The 22,764-nt window shown below is 40.5% G+C and overlaps 1 protein-coding gene across 4 annotated transcripts in view; it reads right to left on the reverse strand.

The window, feature by feature from the left end:
* Arid1a (AT-rich interaction domain 1A) overlaps positions 1-22,764 on the reverse strand; it is a 77,249-nt gene that overhangs the window by 41,304 nt on the left and 13,181 nt on the right. For 3 of the 4 annotated variants that reach the window (XM_020183233.2, XM_074080899.1, XM_074080898.1), the window contains exons 2-4: positions 7,037-7,249; positions 4,375-4,827; positions 2,585-2,701 (exon numbers count right to left, since the gene is read on the reverse strand). In XM_020183233.2, the coding sequence (XP_020038822.2) occupies positions 2,585-2,701; positions 4,375-4,827; positions 7,037-7,237 (771 nt within the window). In that variant the 5' untranslated portion in view covers positions 7,238-7,249. Of the gene's footprint in view, positions 1-2,584; positions 2,702-4,374; positions 4,828-7,036; positions 7,250-19,266; positions 20,344-22,764 lie in introns of those variants that run through there. The other variant, XM_074080901.1, reaches the window with a different exon arrangement.

Here is a 22,764-nt window from a genome sequence, read left to right on the forward strand (position 1 = left end):
TGAGATAACATGATCGGGATAACCGCAGCTAAATGGTTTGGTATTAATAGCTAAGCAAAACTTCTTCAGAATAATAATGAAGAGGCCTAATCCTTATGTCTTTAGAGCCAAGCAAGTTGGGTGAATGAGTGAAGACAGTGAAACTGAAGGGGCTGTTTACAGTCCAGCATCTGCTCTAGTGCCAAACTCAAACAGGTGGCCATAAAACCTTTTTCAGTGACCGAATGCACTGGAAAACCTGGTGATCCTGACTGGTTAAGAAAAGAAAGGGGTCTTGGAGAGAGTATGTTTTCTCATTTCTTAGAAGTGATTTCTTCCTAGCCTGGCTATGCAAATCTGGCATCGAAGCAAAATTTCAAAGAGAAACACCTTTGGTTTCTTGGTCAAAGTAGCAGAAGGGTAAAAAGCAGTTCAAAATCTAAAATGCCAGTAACTCAGCCAGATTACCTTCTACATGGAGCTTTTACCATAGTATGAATGACCCATTAGGATGAATCTATAACAGAAGATTAAACTTGGGAATGTTCCTTGTTCTTAGGATTCCCAGGAACATACCTTCCCTAGGCCTAAAAAAGCTGCCAACACCTTCATTTCTGTAGGTCAAACTAGGAGCTCTTAGATTCTCCACCTTTAGAAGACACACAAGATGACTGTTTATGAGCATCTTCAGGACTGAGAAATACTAAATACATTTTGATCAAAAGGTCACCAGACTGAGGCCAGCCTGGGCTACATAGCAAAACCCTATGTGTGTGGGGGGGAGGGGGAAGATACCAGAAGCAAGAAGAAACTTTTTGAAGGGGAGCAACTTACAACACTGACAGAAATCCACCACTTTGGGTTCTTGCCACAATAGCACACCACCCAGATTTAGCCACAAACCATACGTGATGAGGGAGTGGTTACACATTTCTGACTGAATCAGGTTAAAAGGCAGATTAGAGTGAAGTTCAGGATGCAGAAAAGGATTGCAACAGACACTAATGAGAAGGGAACATGAGTGATCACTTTATTCAGACATTCCTTCTAATCTCAATTGAAAAAAATAAAAAATAAACATTCTCACAAGTTCTGTCCTGACAAGAACTCTTCATCCTGGTGTCAGACCTTACCCTCAGTATGTTTCTGAGGCCAGGAGGTCTTCAGGAGTAAGCCATAGGAGACTTCATGATGAAGAGAATTCCTGCCTTCCATCTATTCCTTAAAGGTCCAGAAACCATGTTCTCCTCCCAAGTCAGAATAACTAGAGACAGGTTTTAAATCTAAGCAGAGTCAAAAGTTTAAAAGATATGTGTGACTGAACTTCCCTTTCCTAACTGAAGCAAGATTTATAATGAAGGGTTTGCTACCTACAAATTTACTAAATTTCAGAGTAGTCTATTTTATTTCTGTGCCCAACAGATTAACTTTCATTGTTAATCTGAGAGTTTGTACACAAAAAGTGATAAAGCTAAAACTAAGAGTAAACATTCCCACAATCAACCTACTATTAAATGATTGGTGTTAATTGCCTTTCAGGCACTATCAGTCCCTCTGACTCTGAGATGATGATTGTAATGGCAAATATTTATGGAATGTCTACTATACACCAAGCTCTCTTCTCTCTACTGATCTATTTAATGCTAATTATCACCTCCTGAAAAAAGGTGGTTTAAATTCATTTTACAGATATGAAAACTAAGACACAGAGAAGGTAAGTGACTTGCCCCAGGCTACAAAACTAATGGCAGAATCAAGATGCAGACCCAGGAACTCTAGCCCAGACTCTTAGTTACCAGGCTATAACTGCCTTTCTCAGAATATGGTTATTTTATTCCAGAAACAAGCACCAGACTCTATAATCAAATACCTAAGAAACTAACACTCTAGTAGACAAAAGCACCTATTCAAACAAAATTATCACCAAAAAAAACTTACTCTACCCATGCTCAGCGTGATAATGCAAGCTTCAATGTACCCCAGAATCCTACCTCCCCCACCCCCAGTACTGGGGCTTCAACTCAGGGCATACACTTTGACCCACTCCACCAGCCCTTTTTTGTGGTAGGTTTTTTCGAAATAGGGTCTCAAGAACTATTTGCCCTAGCTGACTTCGAACTACTATCCTCCTGATCTCTACCTTCTGAGTAGCTAGGATTATAGGCATGAGCCACTGGCATCTGGCTCCAGAATCCTACCTTTTAAACTCTTAAACCAAAAATCTAAAACTTAAGCCCTCAAGAAGGTCAAAAAATAGATACTCTTTTCAATTTTGATGGAGATCAGACAGTGCTTCTAACATCTCCATCTTCTCTGTCCCTCTCGTAAATCCATGCCTATAAACCCAAGATTTTTTAAAAGAACAAACAAAAAAACCAACACAACAAAAATTCTAAACAGAACACAAACCTATTCCCTAGGAAGGTGGGCAGAACAGACATTCTACAAGTTCAGTCTATGAATTACTATTTAGAATATAAGTGCAAATTCAAAGAATAGCTTATCATTCATTTAGATTGGCACCACCAAAACATCCAACAAGAAACTGGTTTTTGTTGGTGCCTGTTCTGCACCATCACCTTTTAGAGATGCCAGAAATACTCACAGGCAAGCTAGAGGGTCTTGACTGAAGGCTCAGGTTCATATCTTCTTGCCCTCCCTTACTGGAGGTCATTGAGGGGGCGGAGGATGCCTGAGACCCAAATGAATCTTGAGAAAGCTCCTAAAAGAAAAGCAAAAGCTGTTAAGGGCCTGGTATTGATTTTAAAAAAGCAAGCTTACTTCATGGTGAAAGAGCTATGGAACTTTCTCACACGGTGGAACTGCGAACAATATTATCTGAAGACAGAAAAATCCAAGCAATGATTTAGGATAAGAATGTCAACAGTGAGCCAAATATGGTGATGCACACTTATAATTTCAGTATTTGGGAAGCTGAGGCAGGGGATGGGGGAGGAGGGTGGGGATGGGAAGTCAGCTTGGACCACATAGCAAGACCCTATTCTCGATGAGAAGAAAAAAAAAAAATGTCAATAATGGACTCTAATGGAATTATTGACCCTTTATTGTTACCTACAGGGAATAACCATGAGGTTAAATGCTAAAATCTGACTAATGATAACTAATGCCTATGAAGGACAGAAATCAAATAATTTTGGAGGGGGTTGAACTCAGGGCCTTACACTTGCTAAGCAGGTACTCTACCACTTAAGCCATTCCCCCTTCCTCCCATCCTCTTAGCATTAGTTATTTTGGAGATAGAGTCTTTGCATTTTTGCCTCAAGCCAGCCTTGACTGTGATCCTCCTGTTTATGCTTCCCAAATAGCTGGGATGACAGGCATGAGCCATGTCCAGCTATTTCTTGAGATAGGGTCTCACTAACTTTTTGCCTGGGCTGGCCTCAAACTGTGATCCTCTCAGTCTTTACCTCTCAAGTAGCTAAGATTATAGGCATGAGCCACTGTGCCTGTCCCAGTTAATAAAAAAAAAGAAAGAAAAAGAAACAATAACAACAACAAAAAACTCATGCTAGAACCTGCTTCCTTCAAAGACACAGCCTGGAACGAGAGATTTATTCCAATGATGCCTCAGTTATTTCTCCTCATATGGCTCTATAAAAAATAAAGCCCAAATTACTATTTTTAAGCTTCAATTTCATTTAGGATTCAGTAACTTGTTCACCAGACTGCCCAAATGAATTTCTAGTTCCTAAAATTAAATCTACCCTCAAAAATAATAAGACTTGCCACCAATAATAATATTCTAAAGAATGTGATATCAGCTCTTCTGGCAATTCCAAATGAAGAAGTTGAAAATATTTTGAGCAACAGAATAAAATAACACACAATACAGTCTCCCAAAATGACAACTTTGAAAAAAGATCAAAGTCACCTGGGTGCTCAAGTCCTGAAATGACGGGTTTAAAAAAAAAAAAAAAAATCAGTACCATTACCTTTAATTCTTTATCTTATACAACTTTCCATTACCCTATTTCTTCAGAGTAAGGACAGCTACAGGTCTTTATTCAGTTAAGGTTATTCCTTGTCAGGTATGATGACTCATGCCTACAATCCTACCTACTAGGGAGGATCATAGTCCAGGCCAGCCTGAACATAAAAGTGAAACCCTATTCAAAAATAACTAAAGCAAAAAGGGTTGGAGGAGTGGCTCAAGTAGTACCTGCCTAGCAAGCATGAGGCCTTGAGCCCTGAGTTCAAACCCTAGTAACACCAAAAAAAATTTTTTTTAAGTTATTGCTTCATTAGTATAATCAACCAAGCTTAACTGGTTTTTAAGTGCACATTAGAGAACTAATTTGTATGGCAAAGTTTTCATAACACCAACTTCCACACTGTTTATAATTACACATAGGACAAGAGACAGGACCATCTTACCTGTGGTGGAGGGAAGCGCTGCTGAGAATAGGCAGTTTGCTGGGACTGCTGAGACTGGGGCTGAGGATATGCAGCCTGCTGGGAGAGCGTCGAGGATGCTGGCTGCTGAGGTTGCTGCTGCTGGTAGGGAGACTGGGCCTGGGGCTGTGAGTAAGGGGGCTGGCTCTGGGGGTGTTGCTGTGTTGTGGACTGCTGGGAGGGGTATGGAGTTGGGGACTGCTGATGTGGAGGCTGGGATGGCTGCTGGGAATATGGAGGCTGAGAGGACTGAAGCTGTGGTGGCTGAGACTGTGGTTGCTGCTGATATGAAGGTTGAGCATGAGGGGCTTGGGATGGTGGTTGCTGGGAATAAGGTGGCTGCTGCTGCTGGGGATGAGGACTTTGCTGGTTGTAATATGGAGTCTGGCCCTGTTGACCATACCCGCTGGGACCTTGTTGTCCATAAGGAGGAATCTGTAGGAAAGAAAAAGATACTTTTTTAGCACTGACCCCCCTCTAGATGAAGAACAGTTATATAGTCTATCAGAAGCTGTGCCTTGAGGATGGGTACAGAAAGCAGGTAATGGGAAACCAAGCTGCTGCCAGCTGTCCTCAGCACTGACCAACTACTGTGATATCTCTCTTTCCATGATCCCCTTTCTAAAAGGTTCTCCAGGTTCCTGACCCATCCCTTTCCTCACACCCTAACCTGGACTCTGTTTTCTTCTTTTAAAATGCTCTCTCACATCTTCAGATTATCTGAATCATTCTGGGGAACTAATCACACACATTAACAAGTATAAATTATAATTTTTTAAGAGTTTCTGCAAAACAAATCTATTTTATTTGAGGTTAAGGCTCTATTTGATGGTTGCAAATATTAGCAGGTTCTTCATTAATTTATTTCATTTAGGAGTTTTTCTGTTTTTTCTTTTGGGCAGTGATGGGGTTTGAACTCAGGGTTTCACACTTGCAAGGCTCTACCACTTGCAAAAAACTAAAGGCTCTAGTTTAGTTTTTTTATTATTCTTTTTATCTTTTCTTTCTACCCAACTTGAGATCTTCTGATGTGTTTCTGAAGGCTTCAAAGGAAGTGTTTCATAAAAGAAGAAAAAAAAAAAAACAGAAGGGAGGAAGGGAAGAACAAGGCACACAGTAAGAAGATCCAGGTCTAGCATCCCTGTCTACATTAAGCCAGGAAGAATGGTAAACTTCTTTGTTAGTTGTTCTGTTTACAAGTGTTTTACATTCATCCACTGAAAACTTACACCATTTAATATTTTGTCAACTAACATGACTTCAAGAACAGCTAGGTATGCCAATGAGCCTACTTTTTTTTTTTTTTAAACTGTACTTGGGTTTTGAACTCAGGGCATTGCCCCGCCACTTGAGCCACATGCCAGGCCCAGCCTACTCATTTTATCATACCTAGAGTGTTTTCGTAAGTGTTAGGAATATGTGTCCCAACCACAATGAAGAGTCAATAGCAGCCTGGCTCAGTCAACTGAAAACCTATCCTTCAGTAATCTAAGTTACTTTGGTTCTTTCATTTAGTCTTTATTTAAAACGAGGCATTCTACCACTTGAGCCATGCCACCAGTCCTAGTCTTTATTCAAATATATATATTTGGCCTGTTGCTTCCTTATACCACAAAATATTTTAAGCAATGAGAATGTCTACTAAGTAGCACCACCTTGCAAAAAAAAAAAAAAAAAACAAAAAAAAAACCACCCCATCTTACTTCAATATTCTCATTGAAGGGAGGGGAGGGGAGAGGGGAAGGAAAGGGAGAGGGAGAGGAAGAGGAAGAGGAAGAGGAAGGGAAGGAGGGAAAGGAAGGAAGGAGGAGGGAGGGAGAAGTGAGAGTATCTCATTTTCTCTATTTAAGGGCATTCATCCCTTTGCTTTAAAGTCTTAGAAATAATTTTAGGTTTTGCACCCTTGCCGTTTTCAGTGTATCACTCAGATATAAATAGCAAAAATTTTATCATCTCAAAAATGACAATAAGAAGACAATAATGTAGAGAGCTAGGGATGTTCCTCAGTGGAGAGCACTATCTAGCATACTCCAGATCCTGGGTTTGGTTCCCAGCATCACAAAACAAACAAAAAAAAAAGAAGATAATAGTGCAGATGGCCAGAGATGAAAGAAAATCCTAACATTTATAATAGTATTATTAGCATCTTTATTGTTCAAGAGTCCATTTTTCTTATACCCTCAGTTCATCTTCAACATTCATTTTGATCCAAACAACATACGTTGAAAGCTTTGAGAAACATGAAGGGCCTCTTCCATCCCTGGGGCAAATGGTATGAATGGATTTCTTTTTAGTAGCAGTGGACAGGTGGCTCAGCCACTGTTCCTCTCACCTCCTTCAGAGATCACCACTCAGTGGGTACAGGAAGGCCAACCAGGTCAAGAATAAATGAGGGGATAGGGGTACAGCTCACTGGTAGTTTGGGTTCAATCCCCAGACTGAGAGTGAGACAGACAGACAGAAACAGAATACACATAGGATGGTGCTTAAAATCTTGGCCTCATTAGTAGCACACCATAACTATCCCAGCCAGCTGGCCTGTGCTCATATCAAGGTCTGGAAGCTAAGAATACATTCTGACTCTATAGCTCACAGACCAGATCTTGAACAGCAGCAAGAATCAAAGTAATCAGTCACAATATACCTGCTGTGCATAAGAGAGGCCTCCCATGGTACTCTGTGCCCGGCCCTGCATGGTCATTGGGTACCGCTGTGGTGTCTGGGACCCATATGGCTGCCCTGGGTACCCATGTCCTTGCTGTGGTCCTGACGGAGGTCCCTGTTGTTGCGAGTATGGGTTTGTCCCGCCATATGGCTGAGGTCTCATCTTGCCCATCTGATCCATTGGACTGGAAGGCTACAAAATAAAGAGCATTTCATTAACCTCTATCTTTGATGGCCTCTGGTCAATATAAACATACAACCTAAGCATACAGGTCTTTTGAAGTCTGTATAGAACATAGGAAACCAGTTTCTAAAAGAAGTAACGAAACAGATCCAGTAATACTTCAGTCATTTAACCATCCTCAGGACTCTGATTCTATTTCATGTAAAACAAAAATACCACCTATTTGTAAAGCATCTTATAAGCTAAAAACTACTTTGTAAATATTGTATTACTGGAAACTCAAGGGATCAGCCAGGTATAGAGCAATTGATATATGTACTCTATGGGTGTGGAAATCAAAACAAAAGACTCTTCAGTTGGAGAGGACAGTGATGTTATGTACTGCTGAACCTTGTTCCACAACATCAAAACTGATGCTTCAATACTATGGCTGAGAGTTCAGATACACAAGCCTCTAGGTGTTTCTATTCCTCCGTTAGTGGAAACTCTTTCCCTTTACACATTTGTAGCCTGTTTGCAGTATGGCACAAGCACTATTAAGTTTGTGCATTCTTCATATGAACATGGCTAAATAACAGTTGGTGAGGAACAGTAAATGAATTTAGAGCCTTGTACATCATTTCCTTGAACATTTAAGGGTATAAAAAGGACAAAACTTCTGTCTCTTTGAACTCTTTGAAGAATAAGATACAGCACCACAAACATAAAACTCAAAGTTCAAATCATACATATCTGTCTACAAACAGCTTCTTTTCCAGGTTCAATTAGCTCTTTTTTTTTTTTAGGGGGTGTGTTTGTGACTGGGATTTGAACTCAGGGCTTTGCACTTGGAAAGCGGGCACTCTACTACTTGAGCCACACCTTCAATTCCAACTCATTTACTTTTTGACATGCCTTTATCCTACTGGAGCTGCAAATGAGATATTCCCCAGAACACTTTCCTCTGCCAGATATATACCTACCTATATCTACCAGTGATGTGGAGAAGGGAGATTTTTCTCTAAACATCTCTTAGATATACCCTGTTGGAGGGTAGGCTTGGGCCTGATATAAAACTTGCAACTGAATCTTAAATTGGAGGTGGAGGGTAGGTATTAGTACTCTAGGTCTTAGTATCATTAACTATCAAATGAAGGAGTTCAGTGGTTCTCAAACACTAGCACGCATAGAAAATCAGAAGGGCTTGCGAAGACACTGAAACCGATCTGATTCAGTAGGCTCAGGATAAGGTCTACGTACACACTTATAACAAGCTCCCATGTAAGGTTGTACTCCTGGTCTAGAGGCTACACTTTAAGAACTACTGGTCTGGATTATTCCTAGGACCCTTTTAAGTTATATTATTCAGTGATTAATAGGCTGGGCACAGTGGCTCATGCCTGTAATCCTAGCTACTTAGGAGGCAGAGAGCAGGAAGATCAGAGGTTTAAGGCCAGACTGGACAAAAAAAGTTTGAGACCATCTCAATCAAAAAATCAGTGTAGTGGTATGGTCTGTGGCCCCAGCTATGTGGAAGGCATAAATAGGAGGATCATAGTCAGTCCAGTGTGGCTCAGCCAAAAATGTAAGACCCTAGTGGAAAAATAAACCAAAAAAGACTGGGATATAGCTTAAGTGGTAGAGTACCTGTCTAGCAAGCGCAAGGCCCTGAGTTCAAACCCCAGTATCACCAAAAATAGTAAGTTATTCTATAATTTAAGATACATTAAGACCTTAAACAACAACGAAACCTCCAAAATGAGGGAGCAGAGCATTCAAACAGTTGGTTCTCTGTATTATCTGAACTTATCTTTTTTTTTTTTTCTTAAAGAATGCCAAGAGTTTTGTAACAGAGGATGCAGAGCTGTCATGAAGGAAAATAGATAAGATGATAATCTATAAAGACTGTTGTTGTAAATATCAAAAGCAAAAAGGCAGAAACAAAGTTCTTTCAAACTATAGCTGAAATCTCTGCTTAAAATGTTTGCCAGTGATGATGGGAATGCTTCCCTCACAAACTGTAAGAAATCATAGGTAAAGCTGTGCCCCAAATTACTACTCCATGTTAGTGTTATTAAAGACAATCCTAGTAACTTTATTCACGCCCTATATTTACATTAGAAACTCCATTATTTCCCACAATTTTGGAGTTAGATGGGACTATTTAGGAAGTTCAAATTTAATAGCAATTGGACTGTTAAGTAATAAATATATTGTTTTCCCCAATACAGCAGGCAATGGAACCAAAATATCATCTTTTCCTGAAAAGAGCTCAAGGGCTTACACAGCCATATTATACCACATATCATACTAAAGTCCTCATCTCATCCCAGACTGCAATTACTATGTATGTGGCCCTTAAGTGAAGAGACATTTGCTAAACAGAGATACCAGTCTGCTTGCTCAGTCTAAGTCTCCCCACAACATAAGGGACAGTCATTACCATAGTTACTTTGGAACTTCTAGTGCAGTGGACTTGAACAAGGGTGGCAGACTGTAATTTTCTGTGAATCTTCACAAATGTTTGGGCCTCTCCCTAAAGATTCTAATTTAGTGGGTCTGGAAGAGCTTGGGCTCCTCTCTGCCCCTCCATTTAAGACCCATGAAAGATTCTGATGTATGTTATTAGCTGGGAACCTGATTAGCAGTGAAAATAAAATTTCTGCAATGTGTGACCACTTAGTACTTAAAGTATGAAATATAAGCCGGGTACCAGTGGCTCACACCTGTCTGTAATGCTAGCTACTCAGGAGGCAGAGATCAGGAGAATCGCCACTCAAAGTCAACCAGGGCAGATGATTCCAAGAGACCCTATCTCGAAAAAACCCAACACAAAAAGGGCTGTGGAGTGGCTCAAGGTGTATGCCCTGAGTTCAAGCCCCAGTACTGGGGGGAGAGAGAAGAAATATAACTAAAGAACTGAATTATTTTTATCTTTTTTTTTTAAATGTAGCCCAGGTTTGTCTTGAACTCAAATTTTCTTGCCTCCGCCTCCCAAGTGTTGACAATTACAAGCATGTGCCACCACACCTGGCCCTTTTATTCACTTTCAATAATTTAAATTCATATTACACGAGACTAGTGGCTGTCATTCATGTTGCATAGTGAAATTCTAAAGCAATGTTCTCAAATAATTTTCATCATTCCCAGCTCAATAATAACTCCAAGCTTCCTACCTATTAAATCCTGTACAGTATTATCATATAGAAAGAGCAGAGTATAGCAATTTGATAGACTTGAGTACAAATCCTAACATTCTCACAGTTTGATCTTGAACACATTAGTTCATCTAACGAAAATGTACATATCAAACTTTCCACAGTGCTTGGTATTCAGGTACCAAATATATATTAGCTATTATCAACAATGACAAACAGTGCTTCTGTTGGCTCTCCAGTGTGATTCAGTTTTACACATTTTTCAGTTTCATTCCACAGTTCCCTAATATTGTACCTTCCCAGTCATATGCTATCAATGGTACCTTGCTCTGCCTTCCTGTCCAGAATGGCTACCCACCCCTACATGCTGGGGATCAAACACACAGGGCCTTACTATTGGTAGGCAAGTGCTCTACCATCAAGCTACATCCCCAGCCCACATAACTTCTAGTAGCAAAATTCAACCACCTTTTTTGTTGTGGTTTTGGCAGTACTGGAGTTTGAGCTCAGAGCCTCATGCTTGCTAGGCAGGCACTCTACCAGCCCTTTTAGTGTTGGATATTTTTGAGATGGGGTCTCACTTTTTGCCCCAGGCTGGCCTCGAACTTAGATCCTCCTGATCTCTGCCTCCCAAGTAGCTAGAATTACAGGTATGAGGCACCCATCTTCAAACCTTTTAACTTGAAGCCACTTCCCACATTTTCAGCACACTTTGATCTCTCATTTTTCTCAATGTCTTATTATAAATTCAATCAGCATCGTAAGAGTCAACAATTCTAACTATTCCAACTAACCAAATGCATTTCTTAAGATTAAGGTTTTTTGCTTGGTTGTTTTTTTGTTTTGTTTTTTTAAATTGGAGAGGAAGGTGTCTTACTATGTCACCCCACGTGGCCCTTGAACTCATGGCCTCAAGACTAAGCTCTGGGAAGCCTTTTATCTTCAAAGTTCCCCCAAATACCCAAGTGCAGAGCATCGGGCTCATTAACTGTTCAAATGCAATGCTGCCTATTCCAAGAAATGAGTAAGGGATATTATGGGAGGAGAAAGTACAGATCAAACCAGCCATAAGGCCAGGAACACATCCTAAACCTAATCCTAAAACAGGTAATGACCTTGAGGCAGGAAAAAAAAAAAACTGGACTGGACTGAAATAGAAGAGGGAAGTTTAGAACAGTCAAGGAAGGACAAGCACATTTTGAGAATAACCATCCTATACTGGGGAGGATTTCAAAACTGCACAGACATCCTCAAACACACTGCTTAAAAACAAAAGGTCATGAGGCATGTCGGGGGCACATGCCCTCTCAGTCCTTGGGAAGCTGACGCAGGAGGCTTGCAAGTCCAAGGGCAGCCTGGGCTACATAGTGGGACCTTGGGGGGTCCGGAAAAGCTTTAAAGACAAGTCACCTTCTTGCACATAGCTATTTACATGGGATCCATAAAGGGCTGAAGAAATCTCTCATCACAACTTTAGTAAATCTTTACAACCCCACAATAAATAACAGTCAAAGAAATTTTTTTCTAAAAATAGTAAGTGTAAGGTACAGGGACCTAACAATAAGACACTTCCTTATTCGAGTTATCAGATTTCTGACTCCTCTCATCAAAGGCTTATAATCAACAAAAAAAGCAGGTTATTTGGCAAACAAAAATATATTCAAACAATCAAATTACCCTGGTCTCAAGTCCAAGTTAAATATCTGCTCACATCAGAAGGGGAGATGGGCAGGAACCTAACTCACACTTCTGACCATTGTGAAAGGTTTGTGATTTTCAGTTAAGATGAAATGCCATCATTCAATCTCTCATAACAGAGAAGGGGCCTTCAATCTTCACTAATCAGTTTTATTGGAAAGTTGTGATTTTAGAACAAGAAAAATCCCTACTACAAGTTAAGATAGAAAGCCAAAATCAGCAGTCTATAGACACAAGGAAAGGGATGGGAAACAGCAAATCTTAGCTACAAAGAGCCAGAGATTCCACTCAGGGAAAGACAGAGAGGAAATCCTTTCAATGGGAAACCACAGGAGTAGATTACTGTGATTACACTTCAAAAGCGAAGGGTCTGCCATGGAGACACATAATTGAGAGGAAAATGCTGCCCCTTGATCAAGGAAGTCAGGCCCCTACTATATACTCTCCTGCATTCATAAAAAATAAAAATAAGAAAGGGGGAAAGAGCCATAAGAAAACTCTTCATCTCAATCCTACCACTTATCTCCTTCCAGATCACTGGTTGTGTTATAAACTGACCGCCAAATGAAATGCATCAAAAGATGCAGTTTGTGGCATCAAGGCAAGTATACCCTAGCACACTTGTCCTGAATATATTCAGAAAAGCTTGCAGACTAACTGCTTGCTCAGAGCTCTCTGAATTTCCAAGCCCCTTCAGACCAGATAGCTAACTACTAGAAACCCTCACAATTTCTTGTTGTACCAAATAAAGCCACAATGACCCTTGAGGTTGGTAATGTATCAAGACTGACTGGTCTTTTAAGGTGGATCTGGGCTAAGTGTGAGATAAACAAAAGTAAACAGTTTCAGAATACTCAGGAATTAAACATAGTTACAAATTCTCTATCTGGTCAGGAATAACTAAGTAGAGAAAAGATAGAGCCAAGCACTCAAACTTCAAAGCACAGTGAGATACCATTCACTAAAATGCACCACACTATGTATTAGCGGTACCAGGAAAGAGAAACTTTTTTTCAAATATAACCCACCAGAGGAAAGCTCCAGTACTACTTCAAAAATACAGAAGAGAAGTGACCAGGGAGCAACCCTAAGGGCCAGAATAAATGTCCAACAGTGCCAAGGACTAGAAAGAGTGAGAGTACACAGGGATGAGTCAAGGAGAAATCTTGACAATGCTTACTTGTTCTGACACCCTAAATGCCAATTAGTTGGAGCCAGTACAAACTAGAGCCACAACCTTGAATCTCGGACATCTAAATGCTATTTCTTATTCCTTGTGCTTTTAATTTATTCCTGGCCAGATTTGTTGTATGACTTTTAATAATAACAATAAAAAAAATGCATCTCTGGCTCTTTAACCAAAAGAACCCCCTAATTGATTCCCACAGTAATTAACCTGCATTTTACCTCAGAGAGCGGTAGTTAAGGAAGTCGGCACTGCTATTTATAACTCATCTCAAATTGAGGGCAGACTGCCTAAAATCTAACACATCCCAGCTGTACTCCTGTTTGAACTGGGGCCAAGGGAATTTTTTAAAGCAATCTTGGCACCGAATGAATGACACCAACAGTATGAGAGCGCAAGTGGTTGTGTTGTGGTGACGTAGCACTGGAGGTGGAATAGGAGAGGGGGGCCAGTGTACTGTGATCCCTCTCTCATGCATGCCTGCTACTTGCTGAGTCCCAGTACAGTAAGCTGGGAACCGCCCACTGAGAGCCAAACACAGGAAAAGGCTTTTCCTGTGGAACGCCTTGAAGTGAGAAACACATGGCTAATCTGCATAAACTCGAAGCCACACCGCCCCTGCCAGGAAGGTTAGTGCTCATAATCTCTGGCCATGAAGCTGGCTGCCTGGGAGGACTTGGAATGGTGCCTGATAACCCAGAAAGAGCCGAGTGAACAGATGGGTAAGGACCCCAGCAGAAAACAGCCCCAGGTCACGTGATTCGCCACATGGTCCCGCCAGCACAAACTATTGTCTAGCTGCAGAGCTCCTATACAAAGGCACCAGGCCTCTGCTTCCTGTGATTCCAGGGATTGGCGGCAGCTGTTGATCCAGTTCCTGTAGGAGACCATCCCTTGATAAGGGGCATTCCAGGCAGAGATAAAGTATAAGTTAAGGCCTCTCTCAAGGAACAAGTTTCACTTTCCAGTTAGCTTGACAGGGCTCACTTAGCTCCCAAGACTAAGATCTTAGGACAGAGTAAATGTCCACCAAAAGAACATCTGTATAAATCATTCCCTTGTCTCCCCTAGCCACAGACATCTTAATCCTGCCTTTTTTTTTTTCTTTTCTTTACACCTCCAGCACTTCATAACTTTGAAGACTAGTCAAAGAAACTGTCTAGAAACCTACTAATTTTAGTTCTACCCGCAGACTACCTTTATTCTGTTTTTGGTTTTTTGGGTTTTTTTTTTTTGAGATAGGATCTTGCTAGCTTGCCAAGGCTGGTTTCTAACTCCTTGGTTCAAGTGATCCTCCTACCTCAGAATCCTAAATGCTGGAACTACAGAACACAAATTACCGTGCCCAGCCATTTTTATTGTTAAACAGTTGGAGGGCTGGAGGCGTGGCTCAAGTGGTAAAGCATTTGGCTAGCAAGTTCAAAGGATGGTACCATCAAAGAAAAAAAAAAAAAAAAAGACAAGCAGGTGGACCTTGCCTATAATCCTAGCTACTTGAGAGCTGAGGCTGAGATCTGGAGGATCAAGGTTGGAGACCAGTCCAGGCGAATAGTTCTGGAAACCCCACCTCCAAAAATAACCAGAAAAATGAACTGGGGTGTGGTTCAAGTGGTAGAATGCCTGGTTTGCAAGTGCAAAGCCCTGAGTTCAAACCCCAGCCCCACAAAAAAAAAAAAAAAATGCTAGGGCTATAGTTCAGTAATAGAGCACATGCAAAGCCCTGGATTTGACCCCCAGCCCTACAACAACAACAAAAATTGTAAAACGTGGGCCTAAGACCATAAAATAATCCCTAACTTCCTATTTGGCCTCAGAGACATCTTAAAAGATTTCTTGAAGCTAAACTGATGAAAGGAAAATGAAAATCTCATCAGATATATCAACACTTTACCCAGGGACTCAAACCCAACTGGCCTATGATTGTCATCACTCATAACCTGGGAACCATATCCCAATTTTCTACTTCACAACTGATGGCAAACAATTCCTTCACTCTAGTTCTAGTTCATTCAAGTTCAGAACAAACTGGTTTACCAAGCCTTTGGTGAGAGAGATCACCAACCATGAGTTTTCACTACCACCCTCAAAAGACAAGTTTTGTTGCATTAAATTCTTTCAAGTTTCTCTGAGTTTCTGAATTGATTAAGAAGAGCCCATTTCCAAAATATCACCTCAAGTACCAGTGTGAGGAAACACCCAGAAAGGTCTGCAACCGGATCTTAGACTCAGGACCTTCCAAACCCACACTCTATCTCAAAATGATATGTAAAAAGTCAGGTGTGCAAATCCCAGGACATGGGAGCATGGGAGGTACAGGTCAAGCCAGCCTGGTTTACATAACAAGTATTGGGAGTCCCCAACCAAAAAAAAGTATGGTATGGTGGCACACAACTGAAATCCCGAAACTGCAAGTCCATGGGAGGCAGAGGTAGGAAGATTAAGGGCCAAAGCCTGCCCAGAAAAAAGCAAGGCCTATCTGAAAATAAACTAAAGCAAAAAGGGCTGGGGGATGTGGCTCAAGCAGTAGAATGCCTGCCAAGCAAATGCAAGGCTCTGAGTTCAAACTACAACACACACACACACACACACACACACACACACACACACACCCCCAATACAAAAGACCTCATTCATTCCCTGGCTCAGAGATGTTTATGGACCTCTGTGCTCTATCCTTCCACACCAGAAGATCAGAAAAAAACTCACTAAGGTTAAAAAAAAAGAGAGAGACCAAAAGGGGAAGAGTCATTGAAATCTAGCAAAACTCAAACACATTCTAAGAGCCAACTGTAATAACCACTTCACAGCTGTCCACCTAAAAGAGGCATGCCAGAAAAACCACAACCAGGTGGCTGATATTTCTTTATTTCTTCTTTGGCAAATAAAGAGCCCTGCAAATAAAGCAGCAAGAGCACAAACGAATGAATTTTCCAAGAAATGTTAAAATCCTTCTCTTCATCAACAGCACTTTCATTAGCCGCCTTTTACAGAGAGAAGGCTCTTCCCAAAATAATAAAGGATCACTTTTGTTTTTCTATGGTGGTGGTGGTAGTGGTATTGGGTACTGGGGGGCTGAACTCAGGGCTTTGTGCTTGCTAGGAAGGTGATCTACCACTTGATCCTTCTTCTAAACCCTCTTTGCTTTTTAGTTATTTGGGGAACAGGGTCTCTCCTTTTATGCCCAGGTCAGGCTGAACTGCAATCCTCCTATTTATATTTCCCGAATAAGCTGGTATGACAGGTGCACACCAGCACACCCAGCTATTGGTTGAGATGGGATCTTGCTAACCATTTGCCTGGGCTGGCCTCGAACCTTGGTCTTCACCATCTCTGCCTCCTGAGTAACTGGCATTACAGATGTTAGGAACCATTGCCTGGTGAAGATTTTTTTTTTTTTTTAAGACCAAACTTAGCTAACCAATTTCCTCCTTATTTCCAACTAACTATAGCACCCTCTAAGAAAACCAAGCAACTTCTCTGGGGGGTAGGGGAGGAACAACCAAAAAACCTTCCTTCAGGTATTTGCTTAAAACCTAGGGCTAGAGCTGGAGGATGTATCTCCCTGGCAGAGCACTGCCTAGCAGGCATAAATCCATGGGTTCAATACCTAGCACTGGGGAGGAGGGGGATCAAAACCCAGAGCTATAAAAACTACAGTGAGACTCCAAGAAGACAATTAAGCAGGAACTGAAATGCCAAAATGCCATCTAATAAAATTAACTGCTCTCTTTTTTTTGGATGCTGTCTTCTTTACAGCTCTCAAAAGAGTAAGGCAGACTGGACATGGTGGTACATGCCTGTAATCTCAGTACTCAGGAGACTGAGGTAAGGGGATCAAGAGATCAAGAGTTTTAGGCAAGTCTGGACTACACAAGTGAGACCCTGTCTCAAAAAAAGAATACATAGCCAGGCACAGGTGGCTCCCACCTGTAATCCTAACTACTCAGGAGGCAGAGATCAGGAGGATCACGGTTCAAAGCCAGCCCAGGCAAATAGTTTGCAAGACCTTATCTTGAAAAAAACCCAACACAAAAAAGGGCTGTGGGAGTGGCTGGAGTGGTAGAGTGCCTGCATAGCAAGTGGAAGTTCAAACCCCAGTACTGCCCCAAAAATAAAAAAATAAAAATAAAACAGTATGAGGGATAGGGAAAGTACTAAATTGTGAAGCAGAACACTTGGGTTCCAATCCCAGTTCTCAGACCATGTTCCTGGGACAGCAAGCAAGGCACTGAACCAGGTCTCAACCTCACTTCTTCAGCTACATAATCCAATCCTACTCTACAGATTCTCAATCACAAGGTTCACAATGGGGCCAAAAATCTGTATGTTTAATCTCAGTGAGGGACCATTTGAGCTACATATGGCCTTCCTCCAAAGCCCTTCTCATTTCAATACAGAGTGACTCTAGAACTCAGATGTATATATTCAGTTTCCTTAGCTGAACAATGTAGTGGCTGGCCAACAGAGAAAAATAAGTAATCTGCCTGATTCCCAGATTTCCAAATGAGCAGAAATCCTCAAAGCCAAGTTTTCCCAAATTCCTATACCCAGTTTCATCTGAACACATATTACTAACATTACATATATGCTTTACTTATTTACTATCTGCATCCTTGACTAGAACATAAATTCTAGGAAGGTAGAGATTTGTGTGCCAGCAAGCTTTCCTACTTTAAAGTGGCAAAAGAAAGACAACCTTAAAAGAGAAAACGAAACTCTTATTCCCATTCATGCTGAGAGGAAGTGTTTTGGGAACCTACATGGCCAAGTCATGGGCAGAGTAGTATCTTCAACCTTCTCTGTTCCTCAGTTTCCTTACCAAGAGAATAGAGATAACAGTACATATGTATATGTACATACATATGTATGTGTGTATATATGTGTGTGTGCGTGTGCATATGTGTATACACAATGTTTTTCCTATATATACATGTGATAAAATTTTATGTATTAGGCACAGTAAGAGGTTGGCAACGATAACTAAGAATAATTACAACAATATACTATAATAAAAGTTAAATGAATGTGGTCTCTCTCAAAACATGAAGTTTTCCATTTAGTGTTTCTGGTCAGATACATGTAACAAATATAGAATCTGCAGAAACAAATCTACAGATTAAGAGGAGAGGGAAGAGCCCTACTCTAATAGCACCCTCAGGGTTAAATGGAGTAAGTGAAAAATTGAAAAAAAAAAAAAAATATATATATATATATATATATATATATATATATATAAAATTCTCCCCAATCCAGATTGACAAACTCCAGACTCAAAATCTCACCACTAGGAATACTCTTCTCCCAAATAGCTCAATTTTAGCCAGGTGCTGGTGGCTCACACCTGTAATCCTAGCTACTCAGAAGGCAGAGATCAGGAGGATCATGGTTTGAAGTCAGCCCAGGCAAATAGTTCAAGAGATCCTATCTTGAAAAAACCCTTCACAAAAAAGGGCTGATGGAGTGGCTCAAGATGTAGGCCCTGAGTTCAAACCCCAGCACCGCAAAAAAAAAAAAAAAAAAAAAAAAATCTTTTATGTCAATGTGGCCTTCCCTGGTTGAACCCATTTCAGTTTTTAATTCTGCACACTTTTGTACTTAGCCCCTGGTTAACTTTTTCTCCCAACACAACACTGGCACACTGTATGGTGCACTTGCTTATCTTGAGTAATAGCTGTATCTTACACTAGAATTAAGGTACAGAAAGTGTGTATGCGTCTGTGTGTGTTTAACTCACTGCTCTATCCTCTAGCAACCTTAGCTAGCATCATCCTGCACAAGTCAGACACCAACAAGATTTGCCAGTCTAAGTCTCAAGCACCACCTACTTTCAGTCCATTCTCCCAGAGGAATTTGTCAGTAACTCCTTCCAAGAATTCTGATAGTACAGCCAATAGTTTTCAACCAGGGCAATACCAGTCACTGAGAAGTATTTGCAAATATATTTATGAAAGTGCCCTTTTTTTAAGTTGTCCCAACAACTCTGTAATACTACTGGCATTTATTACCTGGGGAGCAAGATGCCAAATGTCCTGCAGTGCAGCTCCACAGAAAGAAGAGCCTTGCTGAGAAACAATGGGCCCTCGCCCATTACACCTCAGATGGATAATTTCCTGTAACACTTAACCCCTGGAGCAGAGAAGGGAAAGGCATCAGAACTAACCAATAACCACCCCAAGAACCCCAATAGCACAAAGCCATCCACTAGCCAAGATGAACATAAATAAAATTTTATTTTAAACAATAGTTGGAAGATAATTTATCAAAGTGATCCTTTACTTCTAGTGCATTTATTACAATTGTAATTATACAATTACTTGTGATTATTTGCTTACATATTTCTTCCCCACTAGAAAGTTCTCCATGGAATGTTCACAACACACTGCCTGATAGCATTGCAGAGGCTCAATTAGTGTTTGCTGCATTAATGTAAGCAACCAGCATATGGTGAGTACTCACAGGTTATTCAAAAAAGATTTTGACATAGATTTCTTACATTGACAACTCCCCAACTATTTTATGCTTTAAAATTAGACATTTCAATCAGACTGGAGAACTAAGTGAGCCTTTAAAATGTCACTATCCTAAATGCCAGGTCTCAAGGTTTACAAATGTAATCTCAGCTACCCAGGAGACAGAGATCAAGAGGATGGCAGTGCAAGGCCAGCTCTGAGGGAAAATTACAGAGATCCCATCTCAACAAATAAGCCTAGCATGTTGGTACATGTCTGTGGTCCCAGCTACAAGAGGCAGAGGTAGAAAGCTCACAGTCTGAGGCCCCCCTCAAGCAAAAATGTGAGACCCTACCTGAAAAATAAATAAAGCAAAAAGGGAGGAGGAGGGAGGCTTGGGGCATGGCTCAAGTGGCAGAGTGCCTGCCTAGCAAGCCTGAGGGCTTGAGTTCAAACACCAGAACTGCCAATAATAAAAAAACAAATTAAATATTAGCCCAAAAAATCTTGAGAAATGGGAAATATGTCTGAAGTCTGGAAAATTTTGATGGTATCTAAAGCAGATACAACTGGTATATGACATCCCAGTAGATGTTAAAAATCTTAAAACTTACATACAGACCTTGTTAACTGATGAGGTAACATGGCTTGACACCAGAAAAAAGCACTTCCTCCCACAAACCATCTTCTACTACATCTACTAGAGAGGACCTTGGTGTGCATGGTTCACAAGCTTGGATGAGTGGAGCAGTTCTTTTTATATAGTCTGCCCTTTTTGTTTGTCATATTCACTAAGTGATATGTACAGTTAGGAAATATAGAGAGGCAAGGGTCATGTAACCTTATAAAGGGAGCTTTATCCTGCAGCATACATTCCAACTTTTCAGCAGACAACATTGTTTTCAATCATGCCTGCATTCCTCTGATTAGTTTCTAAAATACTCCATGTTCCAAATGAAACTGATTTGAAGACAGTGTTCAAAACCAAACAAAGGCAAAAACTGCCCCTTTTTAAGGCCTCATTTGCTTTCTCTTAAAAAAGCAAAAACAAACAAAAAAAAAACAACCCTCATTTCAGCTGGGCAGCAATAGCACAAACCTGGAAGGTTGATGCAAAAGGACCTCTGCATTTGAGGTCCTTTTGAGCTACACAGGGAGACCCTATCTCAATGACAAGAAAAAAAAACCCACCCTCTCATTTCTTCCACGCTTTTTATTTTATCTACAGTTCCAAATGTGGATTCTTCGAGTATGGACTACACAAAAAGATACTGAATTTCTCTAAGTCCACAGTTCTGCCTCCGCCAAATGTTTACCTCTATACTAAAAAAGATATTTAGGACATCACTGAAATATAGAACTTAATTTACATGCAATCAGGGATTCCTTTGTCATCATCTTTCTACATCAATCCCAACAAATACTGTATTTTGGTAAGACACCAAAAAGCTGCGGTGTCTCACTCATCCAAGCTTGTGAACCATGCACACCAAGGTCCTCTCTAGTAGATGTAGTAGAGGATGGTTTGTGGGAGGAAGTGCTTTTTTCTGTACTTTTCACTGAGTTTATTTCATTAACTCCTATGGCTGTCTTGGACCACATCCCCAAAATGTCAGTCTTTCAACTAGAGCCCCCTAAATCTACTCTAACTTACTAAGGCACAATTAAAGGTTAGAAGAATAGCTAACCCAGGGTTGGAGACATGGGTCAAGTAGTAGAGTGCCTGCCTAGCAAGCACAAGGCCCTGAGTTCAAACTCTAGTACCACCACCACCAAAGAACCAAAATAATCATTTAAAAAAAGGATAGCTCAACCCACATAAGCCAATCTTATTTAACATTAGAGGTGCCTCCAAATCTTTAGGATTTATGATCAGCAATTTGCAGAATAGAAAACCAGATTTCTACAAATTCTCTGTATCTTTTAAATTCTATTAGTATGGTGGTGCCACACTTCTCTATATTACTGTCCAGACAGATATGTACAGGAGACCCTGACTTCATGATGTGCAACAAAAAATCATGACACCAGACCAGTTACCAGCTGTCTTTTGAGAAGCCTCTTCTTTATTTGCACTCTGACCAGTATAATCACATTGAGATAGATAGTTGGTATACTATGCCACGGAAATCTAGCCAACATCTAACCCTCCTTTCCTCTCCAGTCTACTTAGGGTCACATTCTCTTCTGAGATTATCCTATTTTTTCAACACACAAAAAATTTCCTTTGGTGTATGTGTCTGGGTGGGTGAGCTCAACTATCTCAATCTCATTTTATTTTAACCCAAAATGCCATAATGAAACCACTATTGGTCACTTAAGGTTTTATGCTGGGATTTGAAAGAAGCCAATTCAAAGCTGCACTGGGAAAGCAAAGAATTCAAATCACAAACTGTAAAGAAAAAGAACATTACAAATCTGTCCTGGGCCAACAGAACCCAAAAAATAGATTAAGGAGGGCTAAGAATCTGTCTCCAGACTAAAGGCAATAAAGTGTGCAATGGGAAGAGGTTAAGACAATTTAGGAGCATCTGTTTGTTATAGTCAAAGGCACGTCCTGTCTCTAGTTAGCCAGGCCTCTCCAACAGAGGTAAAGCAGATACTAAGATTCTTCACTGAAATGATGTTACTCTGAAAATGGTATAAATTGTATCTCCCGGCCTTTTACCAACTCTGCTGTAGTAAAGTTAATGAGGTTTCCATGTCCCTTGCATTCCAACCCTGAGTTAGACACCAAGTGAGCAATGAATAAGGAAACAAAAGGACAAAATGTAGAAGGATAAAATGATAAAGTTTAAAACACACACAGATGCATACACACACAACATTAGGTTCTCTACTAAATTATTTATCTGTATATATAAATACCAATTCATAGGTCAAACTGTCAGCACACTGCCTTCTGGAAACTACTGCCTTTGCCTTCGTTGCAGGTTTCAATAATCAAAGCTACATTTTTCAGACAGGAGGGAATAAGAAGCCTGGATTTAGGATATTTGTTTTTAGTGGGAAAGATATAGAAACATTAGATTTTCAGAACAAGAACACTGGTTA

This window comes from Castor canadensis, chromosome 7, assembly GCF_047511655.1.
Source record: "Castor canadensis chromosome 7, mCasCan1.hap1v2, whole genome shotgun sequence".
Taxonomy (NCBI): domain Eukaryota; kingdom Metazoa; phylum Chordata; class Mammalia; order Rodentia; family Castoridae; genus Castor; species Castor canadensis.